Below are 14730 nucleotides of genomic sequence, written 5' to 3'. Positions count from 1 at the left end.
CCCCCCACAGCCTCTCCTGCCCCCCCCACAGCCTCTCCTGCCCCCACCACAGCCTCTCCTGCCCCACTCCTTCCCCTCCTGGCTCTTGGGGCTTTTCCAGGACTGGGAATTTCTGATTATGTCAGAGAAAGCCGTGAGCTGGGAGGCAGAGGTTGCTCCAACCATGTTCTTGATCCAATGTGTTTCTTGGCTGGTGCTGCCCTTTCTCCAGCCAGGGTCACCTGGTCTTGCTTTGCTGGTTTCTGAGAGTTGTGTGTGTGTGTGTTTGCCTGTGAGGTTGCTTTGGTTTTTCCTCTGCTGCACACTTCTCCCACCCCTCTGACAAACGTGACACCCCCAAATCCCCCCAAATCCTCCGTATGTCAGCGCCTGCCTGACTTAGAGCCCCTGGGTTCTTGGAGGTAACACAAAGGGAGTGTCTCTGCAGAGCCAAGTCCTACCTGGGGGCACATCCCTGCAGCTCTGGCTTCCCTGGTAGCTCAAAGTGCCAAAATACCCTTCCAGGGAAACGTGGGTTTGTAAAAACATCAGCCTTGAGGCTTTGGACTGAAATCCTGGGGAGGTAAGAGGATCATTAAAGGAGACTTCTTGGATCACCTGGAGAGTAAAGCTTCCTTCATCGCCCAAAGGGAGTAGATTTCCTGGTATACAATTGGGATCTTGGAGGGTAATTAGCATGGAGAGAATAGAGTCTTAATTTCAGCTCCTGGCAGAGGAAATGGAGTGATTGGTTTTAATAAGACCAAATCAGCATGAGACCATGAAATTGAGGAATGCTTTAATTTTGGCAGAAATTCTGATTATTATTTTTTTTTTTCATTCTAAAATTAGATTTTTTTCATAGTTGAAATCTTTCTTTTTTATTTTTTAAAATTTTTTGAAGCAGAACTTACCAGCTGAACTGTGTGATTCAATCTGGTTTGGACTCTATAGAGATGTATGGGAGGCAGCTGTTATGGATTTTGGCCAACCCTTGAGTTAGAAACCTGCTTTGCACATTGAGCGCGGCGGAGGGGAGAGGAGTGCGCAGCAGTGGCTCTTGGCTAAGGAGGGAAGGAGGGGAGGGTTCAGTATGGCCTGCACATGCCGTGTGCTTGTGGAAGATGTCTTGCTGCCTGCCTGCTGCTGCTGCCTGGGTGGAGATTTCTTGCCTTGGCTTGGTTTCTGTTGAGGATTTGACGGTGCTGCACAATTTTGAAGTGGTGCGCAAGATGGGCTTTTGTTTTCCAGATTCATGCATTGATCACAGGCCCATTTGACACGCCTTATGAAGGGGGTTTCTTCTTGTTCCTGTTTCGCTGTCCTCCAGATTATCCCATCCACCCACCAAGGGTCAAACTGATGACAACGGGAAATAACACAGTGAGATTTAACCCCAACTTCTACCGCAATGGGAAAGTCTGCCTGAGTATTCTAGGGTAAGAGGAGACTTTGGCTGTTTTGATGGGAAATCAAGAAGTGGCTGCAGGTTGTATTTTACCTCACACATCCTTCTCAGTGTGTTGTGTCCTGATCTTGCCCCAGACATGTGCTTTTGGATACACCTTTATGCTTTCTGTGAAGTCGTGTACAGAATCAAGAGTTGTAAAGCAGCACAAATTCCTCCACTGAAATAAAGAATCTAATTAGTCTTTAAAAAGCATCTGAGGATGGAGCAGGGGAAGTTCAGTGGACGCTGCTGCTTTTCTCCTCCTGCTTCCCCTTGCAAAGCCTCGCCCCAGCGCTGCCTTTCTTCCGCTTTTGCCCTTTGCAACCTGATCCTTGATGTTGTTTGAATGTAGGTTTTTGTGGTTTTAATTTCCTCTCTCCGTGTGGGTTTAAAAAAATATAAATAAATAAAATCAAAAGCCACTAAGAACTTCCTTGAGAGCCATTTGACTGCTCTGGGCTTCCACCTACACAGTGTGTGGGGTTGAGCGGTGGGTGTGATGATTTACAAGCGTTGCTCCCGTGCTGCCTGTTCCAACAGGCTCTGCTGCTGCAAATGCTTGTTATTCACCTGCTTGATTTTTAAATATAGAATCATAGAATCCTAGAATGGTTTGGATTGGGACCTTAAAGATCATCCAGTTCCAACCCCCCTGCCAGCAGCAGGGACACCTTCCACTAGACCAGGTTGCTCAAAGCCTCATCCAACCTGGCCTTAAACACTTCCAGGGAGGGGGCATCCACAACTTCCATGGGCAACCTGTTCCAGTGTCTGACCACCCTCACAGTGAAGAACTTCCTAATATCTCATCTAAACCTCCCCTCTTTCAGCTTAAACCCATTTCCCCTTGTTTTGTCATTAACTGCCTTTATGAAAAGTCCTTCCCCAGCTTTCTTGTAGGCCCCCTTCAGGTATGTGAAAGTCCTGATGGATGTGAAAGTCCTGATGGATTGAATGGTTCTTATGACTCTACCAGAGGAACCCTGGCTATGGAGTGATATTCCCAGCCCCAGCTGTGACAGTTTCAGTTACCAGTAAAGAAAAACTTTTGCTGAGACTCTGGACTGGTGCAGCTGGGGTGTTGGTACGTTGTTCCTTCTCCTGCAGAGAGGTGATGGCAGCCTGGTGAGGAAGGGGTGGTGACAGCTTGAATTGCTGTAGGGATTTGATAAACCAGCACAAATCTGGGCAGTGATGATGTTTCAGACTGCCTTTGCTGGGATGGTTTCCACAGTGCTGTACAGCATCTACTTTCACCAAAGTTGGTCCAAGTAGCTGATACCCATTAGCTGATAGATGCTGGCCTCAGGGCTGGTAGAGAGATGCACTGTGCTGGGAAACACCTTCCTCACCTTCCTGATCCAGTGAGCTGGATGCCAACACCTGCAAAGCCCTGAGATGTCCATAGGGCATGTCCATGTCTCTGGGGTCTGAATGCCCAGCAGCTCCCACACCAGCTGCCTTGTTGATGGTGCAATTGTAGCCCTGGTGTGGAAGGTGAATTATTGAAGAGTGAACAAAGAGTCTCGGCTTTAGCAGAAATGGGAAGTGCAGAGGGAGCTGCAAATGAAAGGATTTAGGAAGAGCATATGTGGGTCAGCACATCCTTGTTCAGCTCACAGGGAGACAGGTCTGTATCTGGAACTAGGATACGAAGGGCGAGCAGCACAGCAGCCTTTTCTGCTTACGCTGTTCTGTGCCGAGGTTTTTGCTGCCCTGTGTCTTTCAAACAGGCACCTCATTCCTATAGCAGAGCACCCATTAGTGCTTTTGATGGCAGTTCTCATGCTGAGTGTCTGCATTACAGAATGCACAAGTGATGGGCTCGTTTGAGTCTTGAAAATCAGATTTCAGTGCTTAAGAGTTATGGTTTTTGATTTACAGTAGTGCTGGAAGCCTGTGTTGCTCCAGGCTGCTGTACAAGATGATAGCCACAGCTTTAAAATGCTCTGTAAAATGCCTGGAAATGTTACTTTCCCTCAACTCATGTGTGATGCCCTTTGTGCATTAGCAGTGAAGTTCACCAGCCTCTCTTGTCTTCCTCAAGCTCAAATACTCAGTTTGGTTGAGAGAATAAACTACTTTGACTCTGAAAACTTTCTCAGTGTCTGGTGCTTTCTGTATCTGTAGCAGCTGTTTCTTTTCCTGTCTCATTTCTCGAAGGTATAGATGCGGTTTCTCAAGCTTTCTGATCTTTGGTAGTTGGAGGGATGTTGCTCACTGGACCCATCTTGAGTTGTTAATTGATGTTTTTCTGTTTTAATACCTCAGCACTTGGACCGGACCTGCATGGAGCCCAGCACAGAGTATCTCTTCAGTCCTCATCTCGATCCAGTCACTGATGACTGAGAACCCTTATCACAATGAACCAGGCTTTGAGCAGGTGAGAGTTGGAGGTCAATCATCTCTGATTCTGCAGCTGTTTGTCTCTTCCCTCCACACCTTGCTCCTGGTGGCAAATCCCATTCTGGAAATGGGGACAAAAGTAGGTTATAATGCTTGGCTTTTTTCCAGCTTGTTCTGCCTCTAGTCAGAGCTTGAGGAGGAGTTAAAAGCCAGCTCTGAGTTGGAGGCTGGCTAGCTCACGTGTGTGTAAGGTAACAGAAGAACAAGAGGCATTTGAGAAGTTACTGGGGAGATGGGATGGCTCTTCATTTCTCCACTGCAGGACTCCTGAAATAGCTTCCTTGGGACATCTTGTCACGCAGGAAGCAAACTGCTTGGGTTTTCATGATCTCTAGCATCTTGGAGAGAGGCAGGTTTCTATGCTAACTTTATCAGTTGACCTGTCTCCACAGCTGTGCGAGTCCAAGGCTCTGGAGACGTGTAAAATCTTGCCAGCTTTTCATTTGCCCCATATAAATTAGCTCAGCATGCACAGAACAGACAAAGCTGTGGTGGGTTTGTGCACCAGTGAAATTCATTTGGCCCAGGAGGGAGAGATGAAGAGCTGTTGCAGTTGTGTGGACTGACTGGCCCAAATTCTGTTTCCAGGAGAGACACCCCGGGGACAGCAAGAACTATAACGAGTGCATTCGGCATGAGACCATCCGAGTAGCAGTGTGTGACATGCTGGAAGGAAAGTGTCCCTGTCCTGAGCCATTACGGTATGGAAAGGAGGCATGGAGTGAACATGAGAAAGTGGGTGTGGGGAAGCAGAATAAACTTCTCTGACTACCCTTCCTAAAAATTCTGAGAGTTGCTACAGGGAAGAGCAAATCTTTAATTCTCTCTGGTCCAGCAAAGAGTCATTTTGTTTCCCTCGAAGTGGGTGGCTGCATCTGTGCGGTGCCCAGGAGCTGTGCGTCGACAAAGGCTGTGTTAGTGTGTACAATGGCTGCATCTTCTGACTTGTGTTTGAGTATAAATGTGCCTTGTCTTATGGGGGAGAAAAAAAAATAGTCTCAGAGGGAGGGGAGCACAGCTGTTGTCAAAACACGTGCAGAATCTCTTCAGCTGCAGTGATGCTGCTGTTCATTTTGCTGTGTCCTGCCTCGCTGTACCCTGTTAATTGTCTGGGACACCCTGTATGGGTGTCCATGCTGAGTACATGGACTCAGTGGGATGGGGTGACCTTGGTTGTTGTGAGTTGGGGATTCAGCTTGGAGAAGAGAAGGCTCTGGGGAGACCTTCTAGTGACCTCCCAGTACCTGAAGGGGCTCCAGGAAGGCTGGGGAGGGACTTTGGCCAAGGGCAGGGAGTGACAGAACAAGGGGTGATGGCTTGAAACTGGCAGAGGGGAGATGGAGATGAGATGTGAGGAAGAAATTGTTTGGTGTGAGGGTGGTGAGCCAGTGTCCCAGGTTGGCCAGAGAAGCTGTGGCTGCTCCTCCCTGGAAGTGTTCAAGGCCAGGTTGGATGAGGCTTTGAGCAACCTGGTCTAGTGGAAGGTGTCCCTGCTGATGGCAGGGGGGTTGGAAATGGATGAGCTTTAAGGTCCCTTCCAACCCAAACCATTCTATGATCCTGTGACCGTTGTAGCACTGTCATTTTGTGTTGACTCTTTGCTCTCTCGTTGCATCCAGGGGTGTAATGGAGAAATCCTTCATGGAATACTATGACTTCTATGAAGGGGTGTGTAAAGAGAGACTTTATCTCCAAGGACAGACAATGCAGGTGGGTGGCACACAATGTTCTCCTTGATAACACGCTGCCTTAGATAAGGCTGTATGGTTAGTGACAAACAATTTGCAGCATATAGAGGTACACGGGGTGGATCTGGATCTTTTCTATGGACTGTTTATTCCAACTCTGAATCATGAAACTGAGACCTGAGATGTTCCTGTGGATAAAACACTGCCTTCCCCAAGTTCAGAGTATGCACACAGTGTTTTCAAGGCTGTTAGACTTCTCAAAGTGCTGGACCTGAGCCACTCTCCAGGCAAGCAGGTACTTCTTTCAGCAGTGGAATGGTACAGTTTCCTTTCATGTGGATTTGGTGTTAAGCAGGGAGGGCACATGCTGGTTATCCAATGCTGGTGGCAACTGAATTCCATTGGAATATTTTCCTCTTGGGTCACTGCTTAGAGTTTCTCTTTTTTCAGAGGTTCCTTTGCTCACACAGCAGATAGGAATTTTTCTCTGACACTCCTTGTTCTGTCAGATGAGATTGAAAGTGGCTGACTGAGTCAAAAGTTACTGGAGGAGGAAGGGGTGGGGGCAGAGTGACAATACGGCAGACACATCTGAGGTTGAATACAGGAGCTTATTTCTGCAGGAAAGCAGACTTTAAAGAATAGATTGCCAGGCTATTTGCATATGAACAGATGTGTCTTCCTCCCTCACCAGCCACCTCTTGTCTGACTCATTGAGAAATTCCACTGCTAAGAAAAGATGGAGGTGGTTGATTTAATGATCTTGTGTCTCTGAGCCTTTTTTTCCTGGGAACAATTCCTAAATTGAAACCACTCCCAAAGCCGGAGGGTTGATGTTTGGAGTCAGAAACTCCCATAAGGAAGGTCTGTGTCTGCAGAGAGTACTGAACTGAAGGCTGTGCAGTGAAGTTTGGTGACGTTAGAGGATTGTCAGGTGTGGCTTGCTCTTGTTTCTCCTTCAAGGAACCAGGGCTCAGTTGCTTTCTCCATGAGTTTCTGGACTGTGTCCTGGGACTGGGTTATGTTCAGCTGCCAGAGGTTCTGTTTTCTGCTCACTTGTAAATAGCAGTGCAGGCAGCATGAACACAACGTGCTGGAGAAGATGGCATTGTTGTCTTCATTACTCTGTATTTAAACACTCCAGGCTCAGTATCAGTTGAGTGCTTGCCAGATGTGCTCTCTTGTTAACTCTGGGGCCACATGTTGGCTTGTACCAAAGATTCCCATCGGATAGGACAGCATGAACTCCACCACTGCCTTCTATAGCCCTGGCAATGTGGTTTTGACCTGGGATAAAAGCAGCAAATGTTAAATAATCTCCAAAGACTTTTCTGCCTCTGACTTGGTTATATCTCAGCTGGGGGCCTTGATTTAAAATGAGAATGAGGGATGCTTTCATTTGGAAGGGGTCTGTAGCACTAATATAAAGTGTGGTCGAGTCTTTGGCTTCTGGATTTTAGGGGCTTTCATTTGGGAATGTTTTCCCTGCCTCCTTGGAGTGGGCCTGAGACCAAATCTTTGAAATAGTTTACTTCCTCAAAGCTGCAAGTAGAAATCCAACCCGTGTCTGCCTGGCCTTTCATCTGTTTTTGAAGTTTGCTTGGGTTTGTCAAGTTTCCCAAAAGAGAATCCAAACAGAAATTAGCTTCAGTCTTCAACCTTTGCCATGACAGTGGAAACTTGAGGGGCCTCTCCGTCATAGGATGGGATTTAACCCTTAAGTCTTTGACCATTTGTTGCTCAATTACTATGCAGCTTTTTTTCTTTCTGCCTCTTGCCAGAAGGATAATGGTCTGTATTAATAGGCTTATCTATGGTTTTCTTCCAGGATCCTTTTGGTGAAAAACGAGGCCACTTTGACTATCAGTCCCTATTAGTGCGTTTGCAAGGAATTCGGCAGAAGGTGCAAGAGAAACACCAGCAGGAGAATACAGAAATAGACTCTGAGAGCAGCTCCTCTGAGACAGAGACAGACACTCAAGGTTGCTCTAAAGCTTAGAGCTACGTTCACAGCGGAGAGGCCAAGCCGTGGGGATGTTCTGTCTTCACACTCTAGAGTACCCCTGACAGACTCGACAACCAAACCAATGCCAGAGCGGAGAAAACTGCGGGATTATCTTCTGTCTCCTTTGACTGCTCTGGTGGATAACGCTGAACGAGAAGACTTCATGCTAGACAAAGCCAAGCTTGTGACAGGCTACTCTTAAAAGGTACTTACTATGCTAGAAAGCCGGAGCATGTGGCATCAGGTTATTTTTTGGAAACACCTACACTGGTTGGTTTGTTGTTTTTTTTTTTAATTTCTTTTTTTTTTTTCTCTCTCTCCTCCATTTGATTAAAGAATGAGATCTAGACTGCAAATCCTCTTTACAGCTTTTCTGTTCCTAGACAGTGAGCCCTTCCCTGGGGCCATGCTGAACGTGGAGCTGTAGCTGTGGGAGTGCTTTTGAATCCAGGGTACGAGAGGGGCCACGTACCGAGTGCCCAGGCAAAACCTTTTTTGTTTGGGTTGGGAGAGATGGAGCCTCCCTGCTCTGTGGAGCCCATCTATCTGATGTCTTTCTTCTAGACACTGTTCTAGACAGACCAAAGATAAAAGAGCAGTGGTGGAATCTGGGCTCCTTTCTGAAAGCTTTATTCAAGCCCTGGGTGACTTCGTCCACTGAGACTTCAGGCGCAAAGGGGTGGATGAAAAAGTGGAAACTGCAAGAATCCCTAAATCGAGTGCAGGTGTGTTCATCCTGGTGTTTTGGGGAAGGGAGGGGTGAGAAAATAATTGGTCAGAGATGGGGGAAGCACTTAGAAATTTAAGTCTAGTTTGTGTATTATTTTTTTTTAAGGTGTTAATTTGAATTTAGCGTTCTACAAATATTTTATTCTGGCTGCTCTGAACAGAGCTGTTTTGTTTCCTTAACTGAAGTACTCTCTGCTTTCCACCTCTCTACTCAGTGTAGTACTTTTATTTTCCTCCCTTCTTCCTCCTGCCACCTCACTCACTGCTGCTACTTTGATCCATCAGATTGAAAGGGTCGAATAAATAAGGGGCAATTCTAGCTAAGGAAGCCACTGTTCCTGGGTGGACTTTGCAGAGGTGTACGCCTTGTTACTGACAGATTCCTTTGCCAAACTTGGCCGAGCACAAGCTAGCCAAGTGTCAGAAAGTTTAACACTTCAGTGCTTTGAACGTTTTAAACAGCAACTTTTTACTGTGAGTAGAGACCAGCCTCTTGGGAGAGGTGTCTGCTGGCTGCGAGTGCCATTACATCAAAGGTGTAGTTAGTGTAACTTGGGTGGAGGTGAAATATCCAGTGAAATTCTCCAGGTAAATGAGCCTGGGAATGATTGATTGGAGCAGGATAATGTTTTGTTGGTGAAGAGCTTAATCTCCTTTTTTTTAAAAAAAAAATATAATTTTTATGAGAGCTTTGATAGAAAGCTAAGCACAAAGTTGCACGTTGTCCTGGACCCTCTCCCAGTTTCCTTAAACACCTCCCCACCAGTTCAGCCCTGTTTTTTTCAGGCTTCTGATGATGGTGGGAGAACTTCCAAGGTTGTCATCTTTGTTCTATAAAAAAAGGTGCAGATAGAGGGGCCAAAAGACCCCTGCCATGCGCTGTGCAGACAGGCAGTGCCCCATGCGTCACGGGATTATTTTCAGTCTCTATGATTTATATCAGCTTTCACAAAACTCTCGAGCAGCTCTGGAAAGCTGAAAGGTGGAAACATTTCTGAATTGTTAAGGTGATGTTTTAACAAGCTGGGAACCTTTTTCCCCCCCCCGCCCCTTTAGCCAGCAAACTCCCCTGGGTCTGTCATTGGCTTGATTTAGACTTAACCCCGGTCTTCCCTCGAGGGAAAGCTGAACTTAACATAGGACTCACTCAACACTTTTAACACCAGATGAGAGTAAATAAAGCGGTGTTCACCTTGAAATGAGATCTCAGGGAGGCAGCGGGGTCTCCTGAGAAGTCATGAGCTGTGTGCTACTCGACCGCCTCTTCAATCCCATTGTAAATGTCACGTTGTTTTTCACCGTTCAGTAGCGTTGTGGGTAGAGCTGTGACTCTGCTGCCTTCCCAAGGCAGAGCTGGTTCTGAAATCTGTTTGTGATGCATGTGGCGTTACCATCCACCGATACAACGAGAAACAAGAAAATGCCTTATCGTGGACACTATTCACATAACTAGCATGTGGCTGTAAAAGAGAAGTATTAGTTTTATAGTTCTAATGTTGTCTGTCCTACCATTTCTGAATGTTTCCATTTCAAAGTGACAATCCTCAAATGACTGCTCTAGGCAGGAGATGTTTTAGCAACAGATTTTTAGACCTTATCGAGTTGAAAATATATGCACAAGAGTCACTCTAAGATACCTTGTTTATATACTATTGTACATAAGATTTTTTTTTTTTTTTTTTTTGTGCAATAAAGTTTGTTTTGGCAGAATCTAGACTGTGGTACTCCTTAGTGGAACAACTCATTTGCAGAGCAGAGAGGACTACAGAACAGTTTCTCAGTGTCACTGCTGGCTCCATGATTCTTTAGGCGGAGTCACATTTGTATCCACCAAGACTGCAGTTGAAATAGCAGCTTAGATAATTGTCTTCTTGCTGTGACAAGGTAATTAGTTGTCTCTAATGGTAAGTGGCATTTCCCCTCAAAACAGAGGAGAAAATTCAGAAGTAAGCAAGTAGGAATCAGTCCTATTAAACTTCTCAAGCTAGACACTTTTTACAAAACTTTTTATTTCAAGTCTACTGTCCCTGTGTTTCAGGTGATATGCAAAGAACCCCACAAGAAGAATTATATACAGGCACAGAACATGTAGCAGTCAAGGTATTGCCTCCTTGGCTTCCTCTGGAGTGATTTCCTGAGAGTACAGCTCTGTAAAGAGGGCAGGCAGCCAGTACTGGGGTTCTCCTGCTGCCTGTGTATCCAGCCAGGCCATTCCTTCCTTCAGCAAGTGTTCCTATACAGACAGAGTGGAAACTGTGAGTGAAACTTAACTCAATGGCTGAGAAGCCGTTCACAATAGCAGCCTGACCCCACATTTATTCTAGGGTAAGGGAGGGTGTAGAATTTGGGCTACAATCATTTTTATTCAACTTGCCCAGGAGAAATAGAGTTCAGACATCCAGCCATGCCCACCCTGCGTGTTTATGTAGGACCTGAGCTAACAATTCAAGTTTTAATGGAGATTAGTGAAGCCACAGGAGTATCTGCAGCTGCTGAGATTCTGCTTTCTTCAATCTATGTTTACAACAGTGTGTACTCTCTTTGGTCTACCAGCTAGTGTAGAATCCCCTGTGCATGTGGTGATAACACGTCCCCAGCAAAGCGTCTGCTGCAGGAGCTGTTTCTATACACTGTCACTGAGCTCCACCGTGCACAAGAGATCTTCATACATACCAGCACTTGCTTTGCACGTTCCGTCTCCCACTTCAGACTGGACTTGATCTCACTGACTGTTACATAGCCCTTTTTCTGAAATGAGAGGAGAAGTCTTGACTATAAGCAGACATTATTTAAATACATAGTTTAGAAGAACAGGGAGAGTTTTGCCTACAGGCCTGATTCTTTCAAGGTGGTTGTATTTTAAAATCTCCTGGCTCAATACCTCTGCCAGCTGCAAGACGACAGTGTGATCCATGTTCAGTTCAGCTGGTACCGACTGGATCAGATATGTTCCACCAACAGGGATAATCCCAAAGCCATTCCCCAAGACCTTCAGTTTCTTGATTGCACGAAGGAGATCATCCCTGAGAAGCAGAGGTCAATGCAAAGCTTTAAAACAAGAGCTTCTCTCAAACTGCACACTATGTTCTGTAAATGAGGAAGACTTGACATGCAGAAGCTACGAGCAATTTTAGCTCCTTGGAGCTTGCTGCAGTTTCAGGTAATCAACAGCTGAAAAACAACCTTTATAAAGCAATTTAGAATTAGTTTGTATATCTGTGTCCCCCTTCAGAACTGCATTAGACACACACTTACAGCACCTGAGCTGCAAGTACTAAACTTTTAAGATTCAGCCCCAATTAGTGATCATGGTGAGTTGTGTCCTCTGCAATGACGTGTATCAGTCCCTTCCTTACAGCTCAGGAGAGCGCAGCAGCTTCAGATGACTGTGGCACTAAGTGAGCAGCATTTGCAGGGGGACTAACTGTCTCCAGCTCAAGGCAACAGTCCTTAGGACTCCCAGAGAAAGCACACTGCTGCTTTCTGAACTGGTGAAGTAATTAATTCTGGATCATGTAAAAGTGGCTCTGTTAATAGAAGTCAAATTTGGACCTTCAAGTGCTGCTGAGATCAGTCACCTCCTTTCCTTCCCTGAATGGTATTTCATTCCCCTTTCCCGTTACAGAGGCACTCACTGGCTGACATCCTGAGCAAACTTCCCCCTTCCCTTCAGCACTTGTTGATGAAGTTCTTCCAGTGTTATCAGACCTAGGAGTCAACAAAAGGAGACAGGAAAGCATTACTGCATAGCAACAAAATGACTCCAACAAGAGCAGCCAAGGGTCCTTTATGCATTTACAACTGGCTCACCCTTGCCTTCCATTTTACAAGCGGCTGTTCATTGTTCCCAGTACCAAGCCTGGGGTGAGATAAGCATCAAGTCACTTCTGTTCCCGGAACTACTATGCAGCAGTCAGCTGTTGCCTTCTCCCACAAATGTATCACACTCAGGTTTCAACTGGCTTTGCTGTAGCTCATTCCTGGTCTCAAATTGCCCTTTTGGAGTGAAGAACATCTACTATCTTTGCAGTAAGCACTTATTGCTGGTATTCCAACTCTTTGGGATATTGCTGTGATCCTTTAGAGACAATCTTACTGCCAGGCTCAAAGCAGTAACTCAGCAGTTTCATACTCCTTCAAGATTGTCATTGATCCCTGCTCCTTCCCTGGGATACTGTGACTTATAATTGTGTTACCTAAAAAGGACAGAGTTGGTTGATTTCTGTAGAAATCAATGAAGGTGTGTGATTACCAGTGGTGTAGCTGTAACATGCTGTAGAAACAAAAGAAGGCTTTTTGGGGACAATGAGGACAAAACTGCCATCTCAGTAACTTGTGAAATCTGGTGAAGAATGTTACACTGAGCCACGTGACTCATTTTCCACAGGGAAAAGAAATCCTCCTATTCACTGTACCTCCTAGAAAGCAGACACGGTGGGATCCTCACCTCCATTCCTGTGTTTCAGAGCCAGACACACTTCAATGATCTGCACACCCAGTTCATAGTAAAAGTCTCCAACTCCCAACATCTCTGACCAGAATCCTTTACCAGCTGTGAAGTGAGAAAAGGGAAAGTGACTGGACCATCAGCAAAAATATCCTTCCTTAACAATTCCTGGTGCAAAGCAGACTGCTCACAAACCTCTCTGTGAGGACTCTTGGATCTGTCAGTGAAGAGTCCCCATTTTTTGGTTATCTCCACCCCTTTTCCCCCCAGTAATTAACACCCAAAGGTACATTACACCCATTCACAAACCCCAAGAATCAAAACACCATCAGCTCTCCTCAAGGAAACTTCAGCTTCACTGTGAGCTGTGTAACAGCGAGATGAATCCTTAGTCATGAACCCCGGTGCCTGTCCCTCACATGCCAGAGGATCCACTCCGATTGTGGCACACATATCCTGGAACTGGACCCGGAACTCAGGGTTTTTACGGATTTCTTGCTTGTGTTTGCTGGCAAATTCTTCTAAGTTGGTTTTAAACATGTCCAGCTGCTTAGACATCTGAAAAGAGAATTGCAGAGAAGTGTTTCTGTCTTAACACTTATTTAATGTGGTTTTTCCATAAACACAGACACCCCCCCAAGAGGCACTGAGTGAGCAGAGTTCTCAGGAAACACTCAGGTCTCTGACACACTCCCTACTCCAGTGGTCTTGAAGGAAGGAAAGAAGATACAAATGGCTCGATGGACTCAGAATTCTCCACCTGTACACTTTTAACACCGAACACAAACCAGCATCAGTGGAGATAAGGGCAAAGGGCTGTTCTGAACCGAGAGACAGGCTCAGAAAGGCAGCAGCAGTTACTCTGTGATGTCCACGGGGCAGAAGCAGTTCTACAGAAGTGAGATGTGGGTGAGGCAGCGAGAAGGGAGGCAGGGTGAGATCTGTAGCAAACACCACAGCCCTCTGATGGAAAGGCAGCCCAGTGGGTGCCACAGTTATCCACGCTGCTCGTGGGCAATGCTACGGACATCAAAGGAATGAGGGAAAACAAAGCCCAGCTCTGCAGTTGGGCTCACAACCAGGGTTATTCCCACTGCCAGGATCTCCCACCTGGGCCAGCTGGTCTTCGGCCAGGACCGTCCCTCGCTCCTTGTACTTTGCCTGCAGGAAGAAAATGGGATGATGGAGACAGTGCTGAAGGACACGGATGAACCAGACACCAGAACTGGATGAGGGAGATGCTCCTTAAGGATGGATGAACCAGGAGGACCCACAGCCTGGTGCCCTGGGCAAGCAGGGCTGGTGCTGGCTGGGATGGCAGATGTGAGCACAGGGATGGTCCCACACCGTGCCTGGCAACCCCTGTGTTTTGCCAATTGATGGGGTTGGCAAAAAGGACATGGGCACCAACTTAATACCAGAGATAAACCTATTTTAGTCTAGTTTAAACCAGGAAAATAAAAATAGGAATAAGCAAGGTACAGAGTTCAACAAGGTAACGCACCAATCATTGCACCAAAAGGGAAAGCAGAGTGATTAAGAAAGATCCATCACTAATTGCCCAATTACTGATCATCATCCAGATCTGTGCATCAGCTGGGGAGCTCCTGTCACAGCAGAGGGTTTGGAGAACCTTTCCCTGGGAACTGGGAAGTCCCACACAGTGTGTCCACTCGTAGGTGAGGTCTCCACCTTCGCTGTGTCAGGGTCCTGCTTTTATACCATCTAATGAACTAATTACGCAGCCAGAACGGGTCGGGAACGTCTGGTGGGTGAGTTTCACTTCACACGGGCACACCCTGGATTTGGCCAGGATCTGAGGTATGTCCCAGAAGCTGCTATTTTGGTGTTTGCACCTGGTTTTGGGTTGTAGAAGGCAAAATCTCACAGTTTTATTTCATGCTGATGTGACCCAGGTTGGGATAAGAATCTGCCGGTCGCACTTCACGCCACTGCGGTCCCGGCTGGGAAATTCACTCCGAAGCCAACTTTAATTCAAGGTTTCTCATTAAAGCCTCTGTGCATC

The 14730-nt window shown here is 46.4% G+C and overlaps 2 protein-coding genes across 2 annotated transcripts in view; one reads left to right on the top strand and one right to left on the bottom strand.

The window, feature by feature from the left end:
- The window catches only part of UBE2Z (ubiquitin conjugating enzyme E2 Z), an 8847-nt gene extending 966 nt beyond the window's left edge, over nucleotides 1-7881 (top strand). Inside the window, exons 2-6 of the mRNA XM_010176841.1 lie at nucleotides 1231-1418; nucleotides 3701-3812; nucleotides 4424-4536; nucleotides 5455-5545; nucleotides 7352-7881. Coding sequence (XP_010175143.1) covers nucleotides 1231-1418; nucleotides 3701-3812; nucleotides 4424-4536; nucleotides 5455-5545; nucleotides 7352-7522 — 675 coding nt within the window. The 3' untranslated portion in view covers nucleotides 7523-7881. The remainder of the gene's footprint in view (nucleotides 1-1230; nucleotides 1419-3700; nucleotides 3813-4423; nucleotides 4537-5454; nucleotides 5546-7351) is intronic.
- Nucleotides 7882-10248: 2367 nt separating this feature from the next.
- Nucleotides 10249-13861, bottom strand: SNF8 (SNF8 subunit of ESCRT-II). Its single transcript, XM_010176840.1, has 7 exons — nucleotides 13815-13861; nucleotides 13124-13262; nucleotides 12705-12809; nucleotides 11893-11965; nucleotides 11139-11280; nucleotides 10931-11005; nucleotides 10249-10490 (listed from the first exon to the last, which is right to left on the bottom strand). Exons 2-7 carry the CDS (start codon nucleotides 13260-13262, stop codon nucleotides 10353-10355), a joined length of 672 nt encoding a protein of 223 aa, XP_010175142.1. The 5' UTR covers nucleotides 13815-13861; the 3' UTR covers nucleotides 10249-10352.
- Nucleotides 13862-14730: the final 869 nt, after the last annotated feature.

This window comes from Antrostomus carolinensis, unplaced genomic scaffold (genome assembly GCF_000700745.2).
Source record: "Antrostomus carolinensis isolate BGI_N321 unplaced genomic scaffold, ASM70074v2 scaffold15111, whole genome shotgun sequence".
Taxonomy (NCBI): domain Eukaryota; kingdom Metazoa; phylum Chordata; class Aves; order Caprimulgiformes; family Caprimulgidae; genus Antrostomus; species Antrostomus carolinensis.
This window is presented reverse-complemented; position numbering and strand designations above follow the sequence as displayed.

What these genes read in the sequence shown, in the direction of transcription:
- SNF8 (XM_010176840.1), bottom strand. Translation starts at nt 13,262, where the DNA reads ATGTCTAAGCAGCTGGACATGTTTAAAACCAACTTAGAAGAATTTGCC. An exon ending in TTTGCTCAGGATGTCAGCCA is followed by an intron (nt 11,281 to 11,892) that starts GTGAGTGCCTCT and finishes TCTGCTTCTCAG; the next exon opens with GGATGATCTCCTTCGTGCAA. An exon ending in TCGTCTTGCAGCTGGCAGAG is followed by an intron (nt 11,006 to 11,138) that starts GTATTGAGCCAG and finishes CTCTCATTTCAG; the next exon opens with AAAAAGGGCTATGTAACAGT.